This window comes from Cyprinodon tularosa, unplaced genomic scaffold (assembly GCF_016077235.1).
Source record: "Cyprinodon tularosa strain WSP-4 unplaced genomic scaffold, ASM1607723v1 ctg509, whole genome shotgun sequence".
In the NCBI taxonomy this organism is placed as follows: Eukaryota; Metazoa; Chordata; class Actinopteri; order Cyprinodontiformes; family Cyprinodontidae; genus Cyprinodon; species Cyprinodon tularosa.
The window spans coordinates 484,591-501,914 of record NW_024039240.1 but is presented as its reverse complement, the minus strand read 5'-3'; the positions used below and the strand labels follow the sequence as shown (position 1 = coordinate 501,914).

General features: G+C 39.5%; 1 protein-coding gene and 1 pseudogene across 1 annotated transcript; one reads left to right on the top strand and one right to left on the bottom strand.

Moving 5' to 3' along the window:
- The first annotated feature begins 5,025 nt into the window (after positions 1-5,025).
- Positions 5,026-7,243, top strand: LOC119795307 (annotated as a pseudogene).
- Positions 7,244-12,604: 5,361 nt separating this feature from the next.
- Positions 12,605-13,784, bottom strand: LOC119795299 (tripartite motif-containing protein 16-like). The gene has a single exon (XM_038303214.1). The coding sequence runs from the start codon at positions 13,745-13,747 to the stop codon at positions 12,647-12,649; it is 1,101 nt and encodes a 366-aa protein (XP_038159142.1). The 5' UTR covers positions 13,748-13,784; the 3' UTR covers positions 12,605-12,646.
- Positions 13,785-17,324: the final 3,540 nt, after the last annotated feature.

Below are 17,324 nucleotides of genomic sequence, written 5' to 3'. Positions count from 1 at the left end.
GAAGAGAGACGAATTCTTGAAATATTCACAAAAAATTACACTGGATCCAGACACAGCACATGCACGGCTGTTACTATTAGAGGGGAACGGGAAGGTGACACTGGTGAGTGAACCTCCATCTCATTCTAGTCACCAAGAAAGATTTACTGATTTTTATCAGGTTCTGAGTAGAGAGAGTCTGACTGGACGCTGCTACTGGGTGGTGGAGTGGAGCAGGAGAGCCTATGTAGCTGTCGTATACAAGGATATTTGCAGAGCAGGAAGCGGAACTGAATGTGGATTTGGATGTAATGACAAATCTTGGGCATTAGATTGTTCCCCAAATGGCTGCAGATTTGGTCACAACAACATCTGGCCCTGATCCCAGGTCCTGTTTCCTCCAGAATAGGAGTGTACCTGGATCACTCAGGAGGGATTCTGTCCTACAGCATCTCTGAAACCATGACTCTCCTCCACAGAGTCCAGACCACATTCACTCAGCCACTACATGCTGGAGTCTGTGTTGGAGACTCTGTAGAGTTCTGTAAACCAGAATAGAAAGAATCTACTGAAGTGTTTCTTCATTTTTTTCAGGTTTTTTGATTCCAAAGTGTTGTTTTATGTCTTATGTTTATGTTTTATATCTGTATTTCACTGAAATTAACCGTCAGAATTTATCAGGACTTCTATCTATCTTTTATTTAAATTTGATTTTCTTTGTTGAAATTGATCAAATCTCAACATTTTGTAATGATCTTACTTTTAGTACTTTCATTTTTGTTAAGTTTTTAATTTTTTGGGTATGCTTTGTTTTGCTCTTTGCTGTCTGTTGCCGTCCTTTCCTTCCCCCTTAGCTCCTGCTAGTTAATTCTGTCTGCACCTGCTCCCTATCAGCCAATTATTCCTCCCATATCTACACCTACTGTTCAGTTACTCATTGCTGGATCCTCTTCCTTCTTTTGTTTTATTCCTCCCTAGTGTCTCCTATTTTTTTGGTTCTTGAGTTTCTTGTGAAACTGTTTTGAACTATGGATTTTGTTTTTTTTTTTGGCATCAAAAACTGTGAATTCAATAACATGTTAATGGTTTCCCAGGTTGAAAAAGTGAAACCAGCCATTTGTTCCTATTCTTCTTTAAACACATTTTGTTGAGTCCTGACAAGCATGAAACACAGATATATTTTTCAGTTTGGACTGAAGCTGATTTCATGTCTTTAAAAAGTCTGGGAAATGTTTATCAGTGCTTTAGTTGTTTAAATTATATTGAAATAATCAGCATTTTCAATCTCTGTAAATAAACTGATTGATGCACAAGGTGATCTGAAAGCTTTCTTTTCCTCACTCTTTGTCTTTCGCCAATATATGTTAGATAACAGCAAAGAGCAGCAGTCAAAGTTCAAAGGAAGAACCAATTAAGAAACCGAGATTAGGCTCCTAGGATTGAAATTAACGGATCAATATCACTGCAGAACCCCTAAAATCTATAACTAGAGAATGTATGAAGAACATCCTGATGAGCTGAAGGGATGAAAAGGAGTCAGCATTCAGACTGTGTGAATAAGATCCAAAGAGTAATATTGTTCATCGACCAGATGTAAAAATCACATTCACGCTAAAATTAACTGATTGTAGAGATTGAAACAGAGAAAGGTCGAACACTTCTGGACAGATAATGAAATGATCATCTGACCATCTGGATGCTTAGATACAAATCTGATCTTATGAGATGCGACCTGTGTTTGAATAGCTAGGTTGCATTCAACCTACCTGAACATTAACAAAGCGCACTATTCTGCTTCTTGTTACTCAGAAGCGGGAAAAAACAACAACAACCATGGTGGACAATAATGCAGAGAGCAGTCTTTTTTTTAAACCATCTTGAAAAGATTGATTTTTTAAGGTTAGGAAAGATGGCTAGATGTACACCATCACTACCATCCATATTTACTTCCATGAACACAGAGCACGCTTGCTTGTGACGTCATTGCACCTTACTGCACAGCGGGACGCTTAAGCTGTATGAATGCAGTTGACACCGCAGATCACATACAAGTCCCATATATTAAGGTCTGCAGTGTGAATACCTTTGATATGGGATTCAAGTTACAAGTCCTGATGTCAAAAAATGAAACCAAGATTTTTGACTTTAATATCTGAGATCAATTTAATCCCATCTAAGTGAAATGACTGACTAATCAGCTTCTTTTTCAAAGACTCTGGTTCAAAGACTATAACTTCTGTTTTGTTTGCATTTAGGAGCAGAAAGTTAAGAGTCATCCAGGTTTTCATGTCTTCGGACATGCCTGTAATCTATTTAATAGGTTAGCTTCATCTGGATTTAGAGACAGATATAGCTGGGTATTATCAGCATAACAGTGGAAATTAATCCCATGCTGTCTAATAATTCTATTTTTTGGGAGCATATGTAAAGAGAATTGGTCCTAGCACTGATCCCTGTGGTACTCCACAGGAAACCCTGGAACACGAGGAAGATTTATTATTAACGTGAACAAACTGAAATCCATCCGATTGATACAATTTAAACCAGAGCAGTGCTGTTCCTTTAATTGCTACCAAATATTCGAGTCTTTCTAAAATAATATTATGATCAAATCTGTCAAATGCAGCACTGAGATCAGGACAAGTACAGATAGTCCATTATCTGAGGCCATGAGAATATCATTAGTGAATTCCACTGGGCTGTTTCACTAGAAGGATAAGCTCTAACACCAGATTAAAACTCTTCAAAAATATCATTATGGTATACGTGGTCACACAATTGTTTGGCAACTACTTTCTCAAGAATTTTAGATAAGAAAAGAAGATTGGATATAGGCGCTATATTTAAACATTCATCTGGGAATCATGATCTTCTCTGATAGCTGATCTAATTGCTCACTTCACTCACCTGCAGAACCCTCCCCGCCTAATTATCATTCATCTTATCTACCTGCTCCTTCTGCTTGAAGAGTTTAGTTTGATTGATTTCCTTAGTTCATATTTTTCAATCTCTTAGGCCAGTGGTTAAAGAGGAAATCTTCCTGATTCGTCTTTTTTCCTGATCGTGTCCTAGCTCTTGGCGGCTGAGCATGCCCTGTTCCTGTTTTAGGCATGGCAGGGCAGAGATAGTTTAAACCTGGTAGTCCTGTGTCTTATCCTCTGAATGGCCTTGTTCCTGTTTTTGGCTCATAGGAGGAAGCCAGTTTAAAGTTCCATGGTTTTCCTGGTGTTGTGTCATGTTTTTGCCTCTCAACTGCTTAACCTGCCCATTTCCGCTCAGACAAACCGGCAGGGCTTCATCTGAGCCTAAAAAAAAAGAATCGTCCAGTTCAGACTCCTGTCTGCTCACTGCTGCTGCTGCATAAGGGACACTCTGGGCGGCTTATTGTTTGGCATCGGCTGGATCCTGCCTCACCCGAGAGGATGGACTGAACTGTTAAACCAGGTAAATAACTCATGAATAATCATCTTCTGTCAGATTGTCGTGATAACTTACCTGTGTTTCTCCCTTAACCAGAGTGAAGGTGATGGGTGACACCCCACCTCACCCCCCAGTCACCTTAGATCCGCAGATCCTCAGCTCTGCATTTTCTGTTTGTTTTTTTGTTAATAAAAGTTTTGAACTTTCCCACTGTCTGTCTCGCCTTAATAATGGGTCTTACATTCTGAGTCCTGACACTGGGTCAAGAGATGGTTTCCTAGGTAAAGGTTTAATTATAGCAAATTTAAAAACCTTTGGTACATATCCCTGTTAAAGGGATAGATTAATCATATCTAAATTGGAGGAGGAAATCGGTACTTCCTTAAATAACATGATTGGAACTCGATCTAACATACAAGTTGAAGGCTTAAGGGCTGTTATACTCCCCGCAGCAGCGTGTCGCAGTGAGCTTAATATTTTATTTATGCTTAATTTTGAGCGTGGTCTACGCTAGGGGTCTAGATACGGCCAATGTGGTGAGGAAGTGGGGGCGAGTTTGTCCAACAACAGAGGGACATGACAGCAAAAAAAGAGCAGGTGTCCAGGTGGAAAAATGGTGCCAGCGTTCTTGCACACCTCGCTCTTCTACCTGGTCCACGAATTGTTTTCCCCAATTGCGGTCAAAAAAACAAAATAAGCCGACCTCCTGTCTGCGGCACTGTCTGTGGTCAGCTAAAATTTGGGAGAGGTGCAGCAGAGTGTCTGTGGAGTATAAATCAGCCTTTAGATAAAGATAATAGTTTAGCTAACTCTGAAAGTTCAACTGGGGATTAACCAATCATATTCAGAGGGGTGGTAATTATCTTACTTTTAATAGAATCAATCTTTTTTATAAAGAATCCCATAAAATCATTACTGGTAAGAGCAGGTGAGATGGACAGTTTGACAGAGCTATGGCTCAGTCAGACTGAAAGATTGTTGCTACTCCTCTTCCTTTCCCAGAATTTCTGGGTATGTGAAAATGTAAATACCTAGAGGAAGCTGCGTCATTTATGCTCGCATAATCCTCTTGCTGCAACCAAGTTTCTGTAAAGCACCTAAATCAATTTCAATGGCTTAAATCAAGGTATTAACTATATAATTAACTTAATAGTTTCAATTGTATCTCCAATTGAAGTTATTATAATTTTGATTAGATTATCATGATTTACTCCTTTAGGATTCTGTTCCATTTTATGTGACTGTCTGGATGGATAGATTATTGAGTGGGTAACAGTAGAGAAGCTGCAGAGAGGTGTGTTAAACTCTGCTTCCTGGTCTGTATCCCAGGATGTCAGGGAGCAAACCAAGAAGAAATTAAGTTAATACGTGAACAAGTTCTGCTTTCGAATTATGAGACAAAGGTAAGATTTACAACTATCCACCTTATTCTGCAGGCTGTAAAAACGTGATAACACCAGCTGTACTTTCATTTCTAAAAGACACTTTGAAGCTGGGCGGAACCAACAACTGCTGAAAGCCGATTCGCTGCAGCCTCTCTTTATGACACAGTTACAAGATTAGAGCTCAAACATTTTAGTGTTTTCAGGAAATGATTTTAACAGAGTCACTGTGACTGACAAGAACAATGGAGCAAGATCAGCTTGACCCAGAAACATTCTCCTGTTCAATCTGTCTGTATCTACTGACGGATCCAGTGACTATTCCCTGTGGACACAGCTATTGTATGAACTGCATCAAAACATACTGGGATGAAGAGAATCAGGAAGGAATCCATAGCTGTCCTCAGTGCAGAGAGATCTTCACACAGAGAGTTGGTTTTAAGAAGAACACCATGCTAGCAGCTTTAGTGGAGCAGCTGAAGAAGACTGGACTCCAAGCTGCTCCTGCTGATCACTGCTATGCTGGACCTGAAGATGTAGCCTGTGATTTCTGCACTGGAAGAAAACTGAAAGCCATCAAGTTCTGTTTAGTCTGTCTGGCCTCTTACTGTGAGAAACATCTTCAGCCTCATTATGATTCAGCTACATTTAAAAAACACAAGCTGGTGGAGCCCTCCAAGAACCTCCAGGAGAACATCTGCTCTCATCATAATAAATGTGTGCTTTAATACTGATCAGAAGTGTATCTGTTATCTCTGCTCTGTAGAGGAACATAAAGGCCACGACACAGTGTCAGCTGCAGCAGAAAGGAATGAGAGGCAGAGAGAGCTGGAGGAGAGACGAGGAAATATCCATCAGAGAATCCAGGACAGAGAGGAAGATGTGAAGCTGCTTCAACAGGAGGTGGAGGCCATCAATCACTCTGCTGATAAAACAGCGGAGGACAGTGAGAAGATCTTCACTGAGCTGATCCGTCTCATCCAGAAAAGAAGCTCTGATGTGAAGCAGCAGATCAGATCCCAGCAGGAAACTGAAGTGAGTCGAGTCAAAGAGCTTCAGGAGAAGCTGGAGCAGGAGATCACTGAGCTGAAGAAGAAAGAAGCTGAGCTGAAGCAGCTCTTAAACACAGAGGATCACAACCAGTTTCTCCACAGCTACCCCTCACTGTCAGCACTCAGTGAGTCTACACACTCATCCAGCATCAATATCCGTCCTCTGAGACACTTTGAGGATGTGACAGCAGCTGTGTCAGAGCTCAGAGATAAACTACAGGACATTCTGAGAGACACATGGACAAACATCTCATTGACAATCACGGGGGAGGAGGTTTTACTGTCAGAACCAAAGAGAAGAGCTGAATTCTTAAAACACTCTTGTGAAATCACACTGGATCCAAAAACAGCACACATTAACCTGAAGTTATCAGAGGGGAACAGGAAGGTCACAGGGATGGTTATTATTCAGTCATTTTCTCACCCAGACAGATTCACTGATAGGTGGCAAGTTCTGAATAGAGAGACTCTGACTGGCCGTTGTTACTGGGAGGTGGAATACAGTGGAAGAGTTTATGTTGCAGTCGCATACAAAAGTATAAGGAATGACAGTGAATTTGGATGTAATAATGAATCTTGGGCACTAAATTCTTCCCGGTCTAGATTTGGTCACAACAAAATCTGGACCTCCATCTCAGGTCCAGTTTCTTCCAGAATAGGAGTGTACCTGGATCACTCAGCAGGGATTCTGTCCTTCTACAGCGTCTCTGAAACCATGACTCTCCTCCATAGAGTCCAGACCACATTCACTCAGCCACTACATGCTGGAGTTCGGATTCGGTCAGAGGGATCCTTTGCAGAGTTCTGTAAACTCAAATAGATTTGCATAGTTCTGATATCTGCTTTGATGTTCTTTTCTTTCTTTTTTTTAATCCTATAATCTGTTTCTGTGTTCCTGGATCCATAAAGTATATCACTGCTAATGTTTTCTTTCATTCTTGCTATGAAAAAAACTCATTAAAAAATGGAAACTGCTCTGCGCTCCTATTGTTTTTCTTTAGTAACAGTATTAATGTATTCAAATGTTCTGTTTCCTTGTCCTTGTTCTGCCGAACAAATCTTCTTGTTTGAATAAAGTTGTTTGAATCCAAAGTGGACTTGCCTCTGTTTTCATATTTTAATCAGAAGAACAAAACGAAAACTAACAACTTAGAACCTATGTTGTTTTCTGCTAAATCTGCAGCTGAGGCTGCTGTTGTGATCTTGGCATGCTTTGGAGCAAGCTTCACTATACACTAACCTTAAAACAAACTTGCCAGACATAACTGAACATCTCACAAAGGTTGTGCTGCACACTGCTGCCCACCTAGACCGTGAGTTTCCCCTGTCTGTCTGCACAGTGTGTTGTACAGTAGTGATTCATGTTGGGAGCTACTTTTAATAGTCAACAATAAAAACAAATGCAAACTGTTTGTTGAATCAATGCCCTTCATTTTCAAATGTGATTCTGTCAGTCGAGGTATTTCTCACACTAATAAGCACAGAAAGAAGTCATTGACCAATGCATGGACCCTGACACAGACTAAGGAAAAATCTGAGTGTGAAAGACCCCTGTAAGAAGACCAACCCGTTTTCTTGTTTTTATGTAAATTTGAGAATGATCACTTTTTTCACTGACCTTTTTTTTTTACTTTCCATTCTCAGGACTTAGACGTTGTTAAAGAGATCAGCATTTTGTGCTTATTTTATTTATTTGATTTAGCCAACACAATATAAACTGAAATGCATCACAAAACAACACAATTTGGCTTAAAAAACAAACATTTTGTTTAGCTATACCGTTTGCTGATCTTGTGTGAGAACAGTTTTGGTGTTTTTTATAATATATATATATCAAATTAAATTTTCTGTGGTTATTTTTATTAGGTTGAATTTTTTTTTTTATACGGCACTAGTGGCTCGTTTTTATGGACAGTAGGCTGACAGGAAAGGGGGTATGACAGAAGGGAAGAGACGAGGGAAAAGACCACAGGCCAGATTCGAACCCGATCGCCCGCGTTGAGGACTCACTTTGTTTTTTAATATTAGTTTAAAATAGCCTAATTTTACTTCTTGTTATTTATTAAGGGAAATCCATTTTTTTAGACTTTGAAAGTTTTTTTTACTTAATTTTTTTTTTAATTTAATTCAGTCAATAGTATATGTAAATAACTCCTGCAACAAAAATAAATAATGAATGAAAATTAGCAGAAAGACGTAGAAACTTGTATTTACCACCGTTTACTTAAAAAGAACATTTGTTATTCAGTTCAGAAGACTGTTAAGGATATAAGTCAAATACACAAAAAGTAAAGAAAAAATAAAACTCACAACTAAATGTTAACTTATTAAACACCATACTGTATATGGTAATCATAATGATTTTCACATTTCTTTAAATGTGGAAATCATCACTGTCAAATTGGTTTATTAACCCTCTCAAGCTCAAATTTTGTTGTAGTTGCAGGAAAAATCTGATATTTGGAGAAAATGATCATATAGGGTAGTAATATACAATTCAGACTTTTTTTGAGAGAGACCTTCACATGCAATGAATTCTGGAGATTTGCAACAGTGGCCCAGAGTGGTAAATTAACACTTAAGACTGAATCTGACTGATATGAACGTTAACTTTATTTGAATGTCACAAACAAAAAATTAACAAAACAAACATTTTCTCTCACAAAGTTAGAGACAACCTTTTCTTAAAACTTTTTCTCCACCGACATCTCAAAACCTCTTTAGAAGGCCAATTCTATTCGACTGTTGCTCAAAATATAGGCAAACTAATAGATAAAGCATGTAGCATCCATTGGTACCTGTTTGGGCACATGTTGAGAATCCACAACATTGAAATCGAGCTGCCTCTGGTGAAAAACCCAGAGGAGATCAAATCTACTAATTGGCATGTGTCATATCTATACACTGCAAAAAAAAAGAAATCTCAATAAGTTATTTTTTCTTAAAATAAGTGCGTTTTTCCTTGATTTGAGGAGGTAAGTAAGACACTTTGCCAATGGAACAAGACAATTTCCTTTTAAAATAAGAAAAAACAATTTTATCTTCTTATTTCAAGTAAATATTATCTAACTATCTTATTTTAAGGGTGTAAATACTCATTCCATTGGCAAATCATCTTATTTACCTGCTCAAATTAAGGCTAAATATACTTAATTTAAGCAATTTTTTACTTATTTCTGGATTGTTTTTGCAGTGTACACATTCATGATTCATCTTATGTAGTATGGATTTCAAAATAATGGAAATTGGTAGTGATACTTACATGAAATTGGTGCTTAGAAAATCTGTTTCATTGACACCAAGGCCTCAGCCATGTTGACAGTGACTCAGCAGTGCTATCTGGTGAGCTGGAGAGAAACTGTTTGTTGCAAATGCACAACTAAGTCCTTCTGTTGTACTTCTGAGTAACAAAAGCTCTTAAAATATGGATGTGGAGTAATTAGCTAAGTGGCATTTAGCTGTTGCAAATCTGCAACATCTGCCTGGAGAGGGTTAAACCTACACCATCGGCGTCAGCAGACCCTTTTCACAGGGGCACGTGCCCCGTTGTGGATCTGCGGTGCCTGGGGCACTGATTTCTTAATTAATTAATTTTCCACTTTCACAGCTCATCTCTCACAGCTGCGTCGCAGCTCTGCTGCGCCCCGCGCTGACAGGAAGTGTATTTGCTTACCACATCCCGCCACAGCGCTGACATTTTGCGGGTGATTGACAGGTCGAGTTGTAGGGGCTGGAGATGCATTGGAGAGAGAAAGAGAAAGAAATAGTGCAAGAAATGTCCTTTTCCAGGACCTTGTTTAGTAAGAAGGCTTGGCTAGCAGCATGTAGCTTTATTCTGCTTTCCATGCCTCCTTTTTCAAGCATCAGGATCTGACCCAGCATGGAAAAATACAGCCAGGACTGATTTAAAGCACTTTGTAGAAAAGGCGAAGAAGAATAAACAATCTGGGACTCACATAAAAAAAATTGTAGAATATAGTCTACTGTTTGTTAATCTGCATAGTTGCTCATAAATAAACACATTGTCAGAAAAAAAAAGTTTTTATACGTAAAAAAAAATAGACCAATAGATTCTCCATTATTAAACTAGTACATTTTTTTTTTAGGTTTGTGACATCATATTGGACCATAAAAAACACAGATTTTCCTTCACAAAGCCTCAGAAGGGCAAGATTTATGTACACAATATAAAGCAGTTCATGAAATTATGTTTTGGTTTTATAAAGTTTTTTGTTGTTGGCTTTCATATGAATTCACTGGTGTGATAACGTTGTGTACGTTTGACTGGTTTTTGGCTCATTGTTTTTCGTGTGCTTTTAAACTGCATTTAACCAGCTTTTTACAAATCATACAGCTTGCCTTTGCTTTCATGTATGGTATTTTCTGCTCCGATGGTCTCTCTCTTTCTCCAGCGTCTGAGCAGTTTGTGTGTGAAGTGGACCAGGCTGAGCCTGTGTGCTGAGCCGGTGAGTACAGGAGAGGGAGGAGCAGCAATGTGCTGTAATTATACTGATGGGGAGACTGGTGAATCTGCAGCAGTTAGTGCATGCAGGAGAGAATAAAAATTATCCTGCATGGACTTACTGCTGCAGATAGTGCGTGCAAGAGAGAATAAAAAGTATTGAACTTGTTACTGTAAACGAATATTGTTCAATAGCAATACCAGTGTTGGTATCGATAGTATCGATCCGCCAACCTCTACTGTGCTTACAGTGTGCGTCCTTGTGCGTGGCACTCTTACAGGAACCGCACCATTGCCTGGACTCTCTGCACTCTCCAGCAGCTGACGCACAGTCACCAGCTTTGTTGCCCTTCTGACCACAGGTGAAAGAGGTCAGCTTGCTCCAGTTGTCTCTCCCTCCGACTTTCATTACACTGTCCTCTGCGGAACCAGAAGCACCAAACTTTTCTGTGCTCTCATAGCTCCTTAGTTTGGTTTTAAACTCAACAAAAGTAAACTTTTCATCACTCTGTGTGACATGTACAGAGAATGGTTTATATGCATCAGACAGACCTTTTAAAATCATTGCAGTCAACAAGCCGCCACTAAAAGTCTCGCCTGCATTACACAGCAGTTTAATAGCAGTCTCTGTATGGATGTATAGTCTGTGACGCTCTCATTCACACCTTTTTGGAGAGGTGTGAGCTCCGTGTATAAACTAATTATCAGCGGCTTCCCCTTCCCTGCCTAATGGTCACAGAGGATCTGCAGCGCCTTCCTGCCATCATCAGCAGCGTCTCTCACGACAAGGGACAAACTTTGTCATCCAGCACTTGAATTAGAACTGTGTACGCCTCTTCATTCTTACTGGCGGCTTCCTCTGTCATGCTCCCACTCTACCAACTCTAAAAAACAAAACAAAAGCTAGGAGATGATGGTTAAAGTGAAGTGAAAATGTTCAAAGTAGTGTCTCTCCATTAGTTTGGATACAGTTGGAAAGAAACCACTGGAAGGCTCCATGACTCCTCTTTTTTTCAAAGCAGGGGAATTGAAAGAGTTTTTAAGCAGGCTAAACATTCTTAACCTGCACTGCAGAGTCATTCTGGCATGTCAGATCCTGTTCGCTGTTGGAAGAATTGTTGTGGAATTTTTATTTATCAAAGAGGGGAGACCACCACTCAGTAAAACAGAGAACGATCGATCTTTGTCTTTGCAGATTTATTTTAAAGGCTCCAGCACTCTCAGAGAAGCAAAAAGGGGGAATAGTTTACTGAGACCATGTGCGCCGCAGAATGCTGCCTCATGGCTGCCAAGGGCCCTAACCCATAGGAGGTTCCCTATAGCGCTGCCTTTTATTCTGTGGAAAGATAGGGGCCACATTGGGGAGGGGGGGGGGCATATTTCACACTTTATCCTTGACAGGATATAGTTTGAGATATCAAAAAAAAAAAAACCTCAGCACAAGAAAACACTTATAAACATGAGACAGACATTTCAGCAGAGGGTCACATCAGAGGCACATGAGCCACATGAAAGTCAATTTGACATTTGAGACATTAGTTCTGTATTTATGATGAGTGCGTCCAATGAAAGCTGTCCATAGGCCATTGTCCTTGATGAGATGGAAATTCATCAACCGGCACTACAGTTCTGGGTGCATCCACAGATGTTCGGGGGTAGGGTAGGGGGCAGCAGTTCCTATGTGCCCTTTCTTCATAACATCCAGTGGGGATTTTGATAAGGGGGGAGGCCGAATCCAGAATAACAATTATTGTTTTGAGAGCAGGCTGCACAGGATTTGTCCGTCAGCGTTTTGTTGCTGGCTCTACGTGGCGAATCCAATATTCCAAATTAGTTGGGCTTTTTTGCCTTGAAGCAAGCGTGCACATCCAAAATATTATCCCATCTCATCTTCGAGTTCAACCACCGCAGCCAGCCTGCATTCAATCACACCCAGCATACGACTCAGCTCACAATCTTTCTCATTCACAGCTTTGTCAGCTCGTCAACCGCTGCTGCCAGCCTGATCAATGCCCAAATTGCCGCCGACATTCTCTATAATTGTAGATACATCAGGTATCCTCCAAATCCAAACAGGAGAAATCCGAGTGTCACAAATCCGAAAATCCATACATCTTCGATATCCTCCACTGACAGCATTGTAAAACACACCATCCTCCAAGCCTTCCAGGAGTCCATGTTGTATCCCACGAAGTATGTCCCAGCAGGCCAGGACAGGTCCCCCTTTCCCTGTCTTCCCTTTGAGACATTTTGATCAATTGCATTGAGAGGCCAGATGACCAGAGAAACAAAGCAAAAGAAAAATAATTCAAACATGCTAAACCAAAAAATGCCACAAAGCTTTTAGTGGACTATCTGGGTTGACAGAATTCAGCAGAGATTGCAGTGTTATACATTCTAACTCCAGCATATAGTGGCTGAGTGAACGTGGTCTGGACTCTGTGGAGGAGACTCATGGTTTCTGAGATGTTATAGAAGAACAGGTCACCTGCTCTGTGATCCAGGTACACTCCTACTCTAGAACAATTAGAAACAGTGATTGGAGTTTTGGTGTTATTGTACCAAAATGAATTACTGTTTATGTCAAAAAGCATTGCCCAAGATTTGTCATTATATCCAAATCCACATTCATTCCCCCCCTCTGCTCTGCTGATATCCTTGTATGCGACGGCTACAGAAACTCCCTTGCCTTTCCATTCTACCTCCCAGTAACAACGTCCAGTCAGACTCTCTCTGCTCAGAACTTGAAACCATTCAGTGAATCTGTCTGGGTGACTGCGATGCCATTGTTGTTGATATGAAAATGTCACCTTCCTGTTCCCCTCTGATAGTAACAGCTGTGGATGTGCTGTGTTTGGATCCAGCGTGATTTCACATGAATATCTCAAGAAGTCTGCTCTTGTTTTTGGTTCTGGCTCAGACAGTAAAACATACTCATCATACAGACCGACATCAAACCAGCTCTCTCTCTCTGCTCCCTCTACTGAAGACAATGTGTTTTGCTGCAGGTCCTTGATTGGCTCCACCAGCATGTGATACTCTACAAGAGAAAAATTATAATGAGTCTCTAGGTGTTCCTCACAGTAAGACGCCATACAGACTAAGCAGGACTTGATGGCTTTTATATTTCCTCCAGGGCAGAAATCACAGGAAACATCTTCAAGTACATCATCAGAGCCATGTGGAGGAGCAGCTTGGAGTCCAGTATTCCTCAGTTGCTCTACTAGAGATGCTAACATGATGTTTTTCTCCAAATCAGGCCTTGGTGTAAAGGTTTTCCTGCACTGAGGACAGCTGTAGAGTCTTATTGAATCCTCTTGATCCCAGTGCGTTTTAATACAGTTCATACAGTAGCTGTGTCCACACGAGGTCGTCACCGGATCCTTCAGTAGGTCCAGACAGATTGAACAGGAGAAGGTTCTTTGGTCCACTTGAACTGCTTGTTCTGCCATTTCACTTCGCAGTGAGAGAAACTCTCAGTTTCTTTAACACAAAAACTTAGCAATGACGCCTTTTATTTCCCTGCAGGAAGAATGCTGTCTGTCAACTTTTAACATTTTGTCTACACCCATTTGTTTAGCTAATGGTAAGGAGCAAAGAAATATGTGAACAGACTGGACAGACTATTTTTCCGGGCAAATAAATGATTTAAAATGGAAAATATGTGATTGTGTGTGGGGTTGTTTATACTTTGTCTCTCTGTGTTTTCCTGTGATGCACTGCAGTATGAAAAAAGTTTAATCCTTTCTTCAATCTCACACATTTGAAAAACACAACTGGAACTATGACTCTAATATCCAGAAGACACACAAAAAGAAAATTATTATTAACATCAAATAAAGAATTATCACCAATGCGAATTTACATAATACCAGTAGACCTCAATAGGTATAACAGGGATATATATATATATATATATATATATATATATATATATATATATATATATATATATATATATATATGTATATACAGTATTACTTTAAATTTGTCAGTATGAAGTAATAGATTTATTTTTCCCCTTGTAATGACAAATGTTGTAAATTGGCTTTACATAAATGAGTTGAAATGAAATTATCAAGAAATGTGGATTACTGTGCCTGTTTTTTACCATGTTGTCACTGGAGTCTTAAAACATATTAAGATGACATTTCACTTAGACTTAGATTAAGTGAAACAGTGAAATATTAAAACAATAAAAACTATGAACGTTAAAGCAATGAGTACTATTCTATACTTTGTTTTTGTTTTTTTATAAATGCTCCCTTGAAACTGAATTTCCAATACTTCCTTGTCCCCTCCCCCTGTGTGATGAGGGTCAAAGCTGACAGGTTGCTTTCACACCACACAACAACGGCTCTTCTACTACTGAGTCATTACCTTTTTCTATTTCCAAGATAGGAAACTTGAATTGTATCTGTCTCCCTGAGGTGAAAAGGAGCTGTAAAGAGATCAGTTAGAGCAAGAAACATCCTCTTGTTTAACCTGTCTTTGTCTTTGTAAAAGCAAGTCAGGGCAGGTTTATTTATACAGCACATTTTAGTTGCAAAACAAGTGCTGTACATTGGACAAGTTGACGAGAAGATTATCAATACATTAAATAACTAGAATTGGAAGTTGCACTTAATTAATAGGCCATTCAAAGGGAGGTTAAAACCAATTAATGAGTATTAGCTGAATGATTAGAACTGTATTTTTTTTTTTTCACCAGGGTTCTTAGCTTTTACATAAAAGGTTATACTCCTGGACCGGCTGTTTTTGTTGCTTTCAACAAATTATTAATTTAGACTATGGCTATCAGCAGAGTTATTAATTAATCACCATCGAGAGATATCTGTCTCTGTTCATTGAGATCTTACTGAAAGAAGAGGGAATCTGGCCTGAGTGATAAACCATGCAATGTATAAAATAACCACAAAAGGCCACTGGTTAAAATACAATGGTACCTTAATAAAACCTATCACAGTATTATTATATCTAATAAATACCCAAACACTAAACACTACTGAAAATAAGTACAAGTAAATAAAATAAATTGAAGGGGGAAAAGGGATTTAAAAGTCTGCTCAAGGGTATCTGAGGAATGTTGAAGTTTTAAGACTTAATGCATTTAATGTGTCCTTTAAAAATAGCAGCAGAAAAGTGTGGATAAGCCCTGACAGAAATATTAAATGCAGTTAAAAAAGTGCAGTTTCATTTGGATTTACAGTGAAAAATGAACAATGACTCAGGAATGCATTAAACTGTAATGAACCTTTAAAACTATTAGCAGTTTATTCAGAAAGCATCTTTATGATAGAACACGTACAATTGTCTATTTCAGTGATTCCCAATTTGTGCCCAAGGCACACCGAAGGACAGATACAAATTTCAAGGCACACCTGTTGTGCAATATAGCCTAAAACATGTGTTATCACTCATATCATCTGTAAAGTTCATAATTATTTACTACTGCCGAACAAAATATGAAAAAGACAGCTATATTACTAATAAAAGATCTCTTAACAACATATTTCACAGAAACATCTAAACTTGATCAAATAGGTGAGATAAATGAAACAGACATTCAGAATGGAACCATCAGTGAAAAAGCTGCGCTGTTCATGGTCCTGAATCTGATCCACAAATTATAACTTTAACTTTTAGAATCAGCCTTTCATGTGGTTTTGTAAATATTCCACAAACAACAAATTAGTAGGACACATGTGCCTGTCGGTGCACACACATTTTTTAAATCCTTGGTGGCGCTAAGAGCCTCTTGCAAGTCCTGCTCAACAGAGAGCCTCGATCTGGTCTTGCTCTTCATAGAATAGAACAGAAAATCCCTTTATTGTCCAACAATGGGGAACTTGTGGTGTTACAGCAGTAAAAAAAATTATAGCAAAAGTACAAATGTGGACCCTAAAAACTGTATAAAAATAACAGAATAAGTGACAGAGTTAAAAATATATATATATATATATCGTACTTTACAGTGTTTTTACAAATATAAAGTACATCTGGATAAAAAATGACCAATATACAGCTGTGACCATTTTTATTTTTTGGAAATAGTAGCAACACCAGAGATGTGCACAATGACAGCAGCATGTTATTTAAGTGACTAAGATAGAAACTGTGCAAAAATCAGCGTAAATGTAGCAACGTACTGAGGTTGTTTGGAACAGTGATGGTTAAACAGTCTTACAGCTGCTGTGAGGAAGGATCTGGTGCATTTAGGGTGAAGCAGTCTGTCACCGAAGAAGCTTTCCAGTTCAGCAACAGCTTCATGCATGGGCAGGGAGACATTATCCAACAGAGATGTTTAGTTAGGGTCCTTTTGTTTCCCACTTCCAGCACCGAGTCCAGAGGGCATCCAATCCCAGAGCTGGCCTTCCTGTTCAGCTTATCCAGCAGCTTTTCTCAGCTACAGATAGGCCACTGCTCCAACACACAGCTCCATAGAAGATGGCTGATGCCGCAACAGAGTCAAAGAAGGTCTTTAGGAGCGCCCCATGCATTCCGAAAGACCTCAGTCTCCTCAGCAGGAACAGTCTCCTCTCACCCTTCTTGTAGAAAGCCTAAGTGTTGTGAGTATGTTGTTCAGCTGAATACCCAGGTACTTATAAGTCCATTATCTCATTAGCTACGTTTACATGCGCAAAATTTCCCCGATCCGATCCAAACCTTATCGGAAATTCAAAATCTCCGTTTACATGGACACTAAATGAAATGATCCGATCATGACGTGTGTATACATGTACCAAGCGTTGGATCAGATTAAATCCTTTAAGCATGCGCAGAAATTCCTGCCAAACTTGGCAGTTCTGTCTGCGTCTGGTTTTTGGGAGGCCTGACAAACGATGCGCTCGGAGCGAGCGGAAAGAAAAAAGGAGAGAGGAGGAAAAAAGCGCTTGGCAGCGAAATGTCCGAGAGAAAATGTAGAGAATGAGCGATTGAACCGGCGTGGGAGAGCGAGTGGGCTGTGGAGAGAGAAAAGAGGAAGAGGAGGAGGATAAATTCCTGCTTCCTGCAGCTTTAAATGAACTT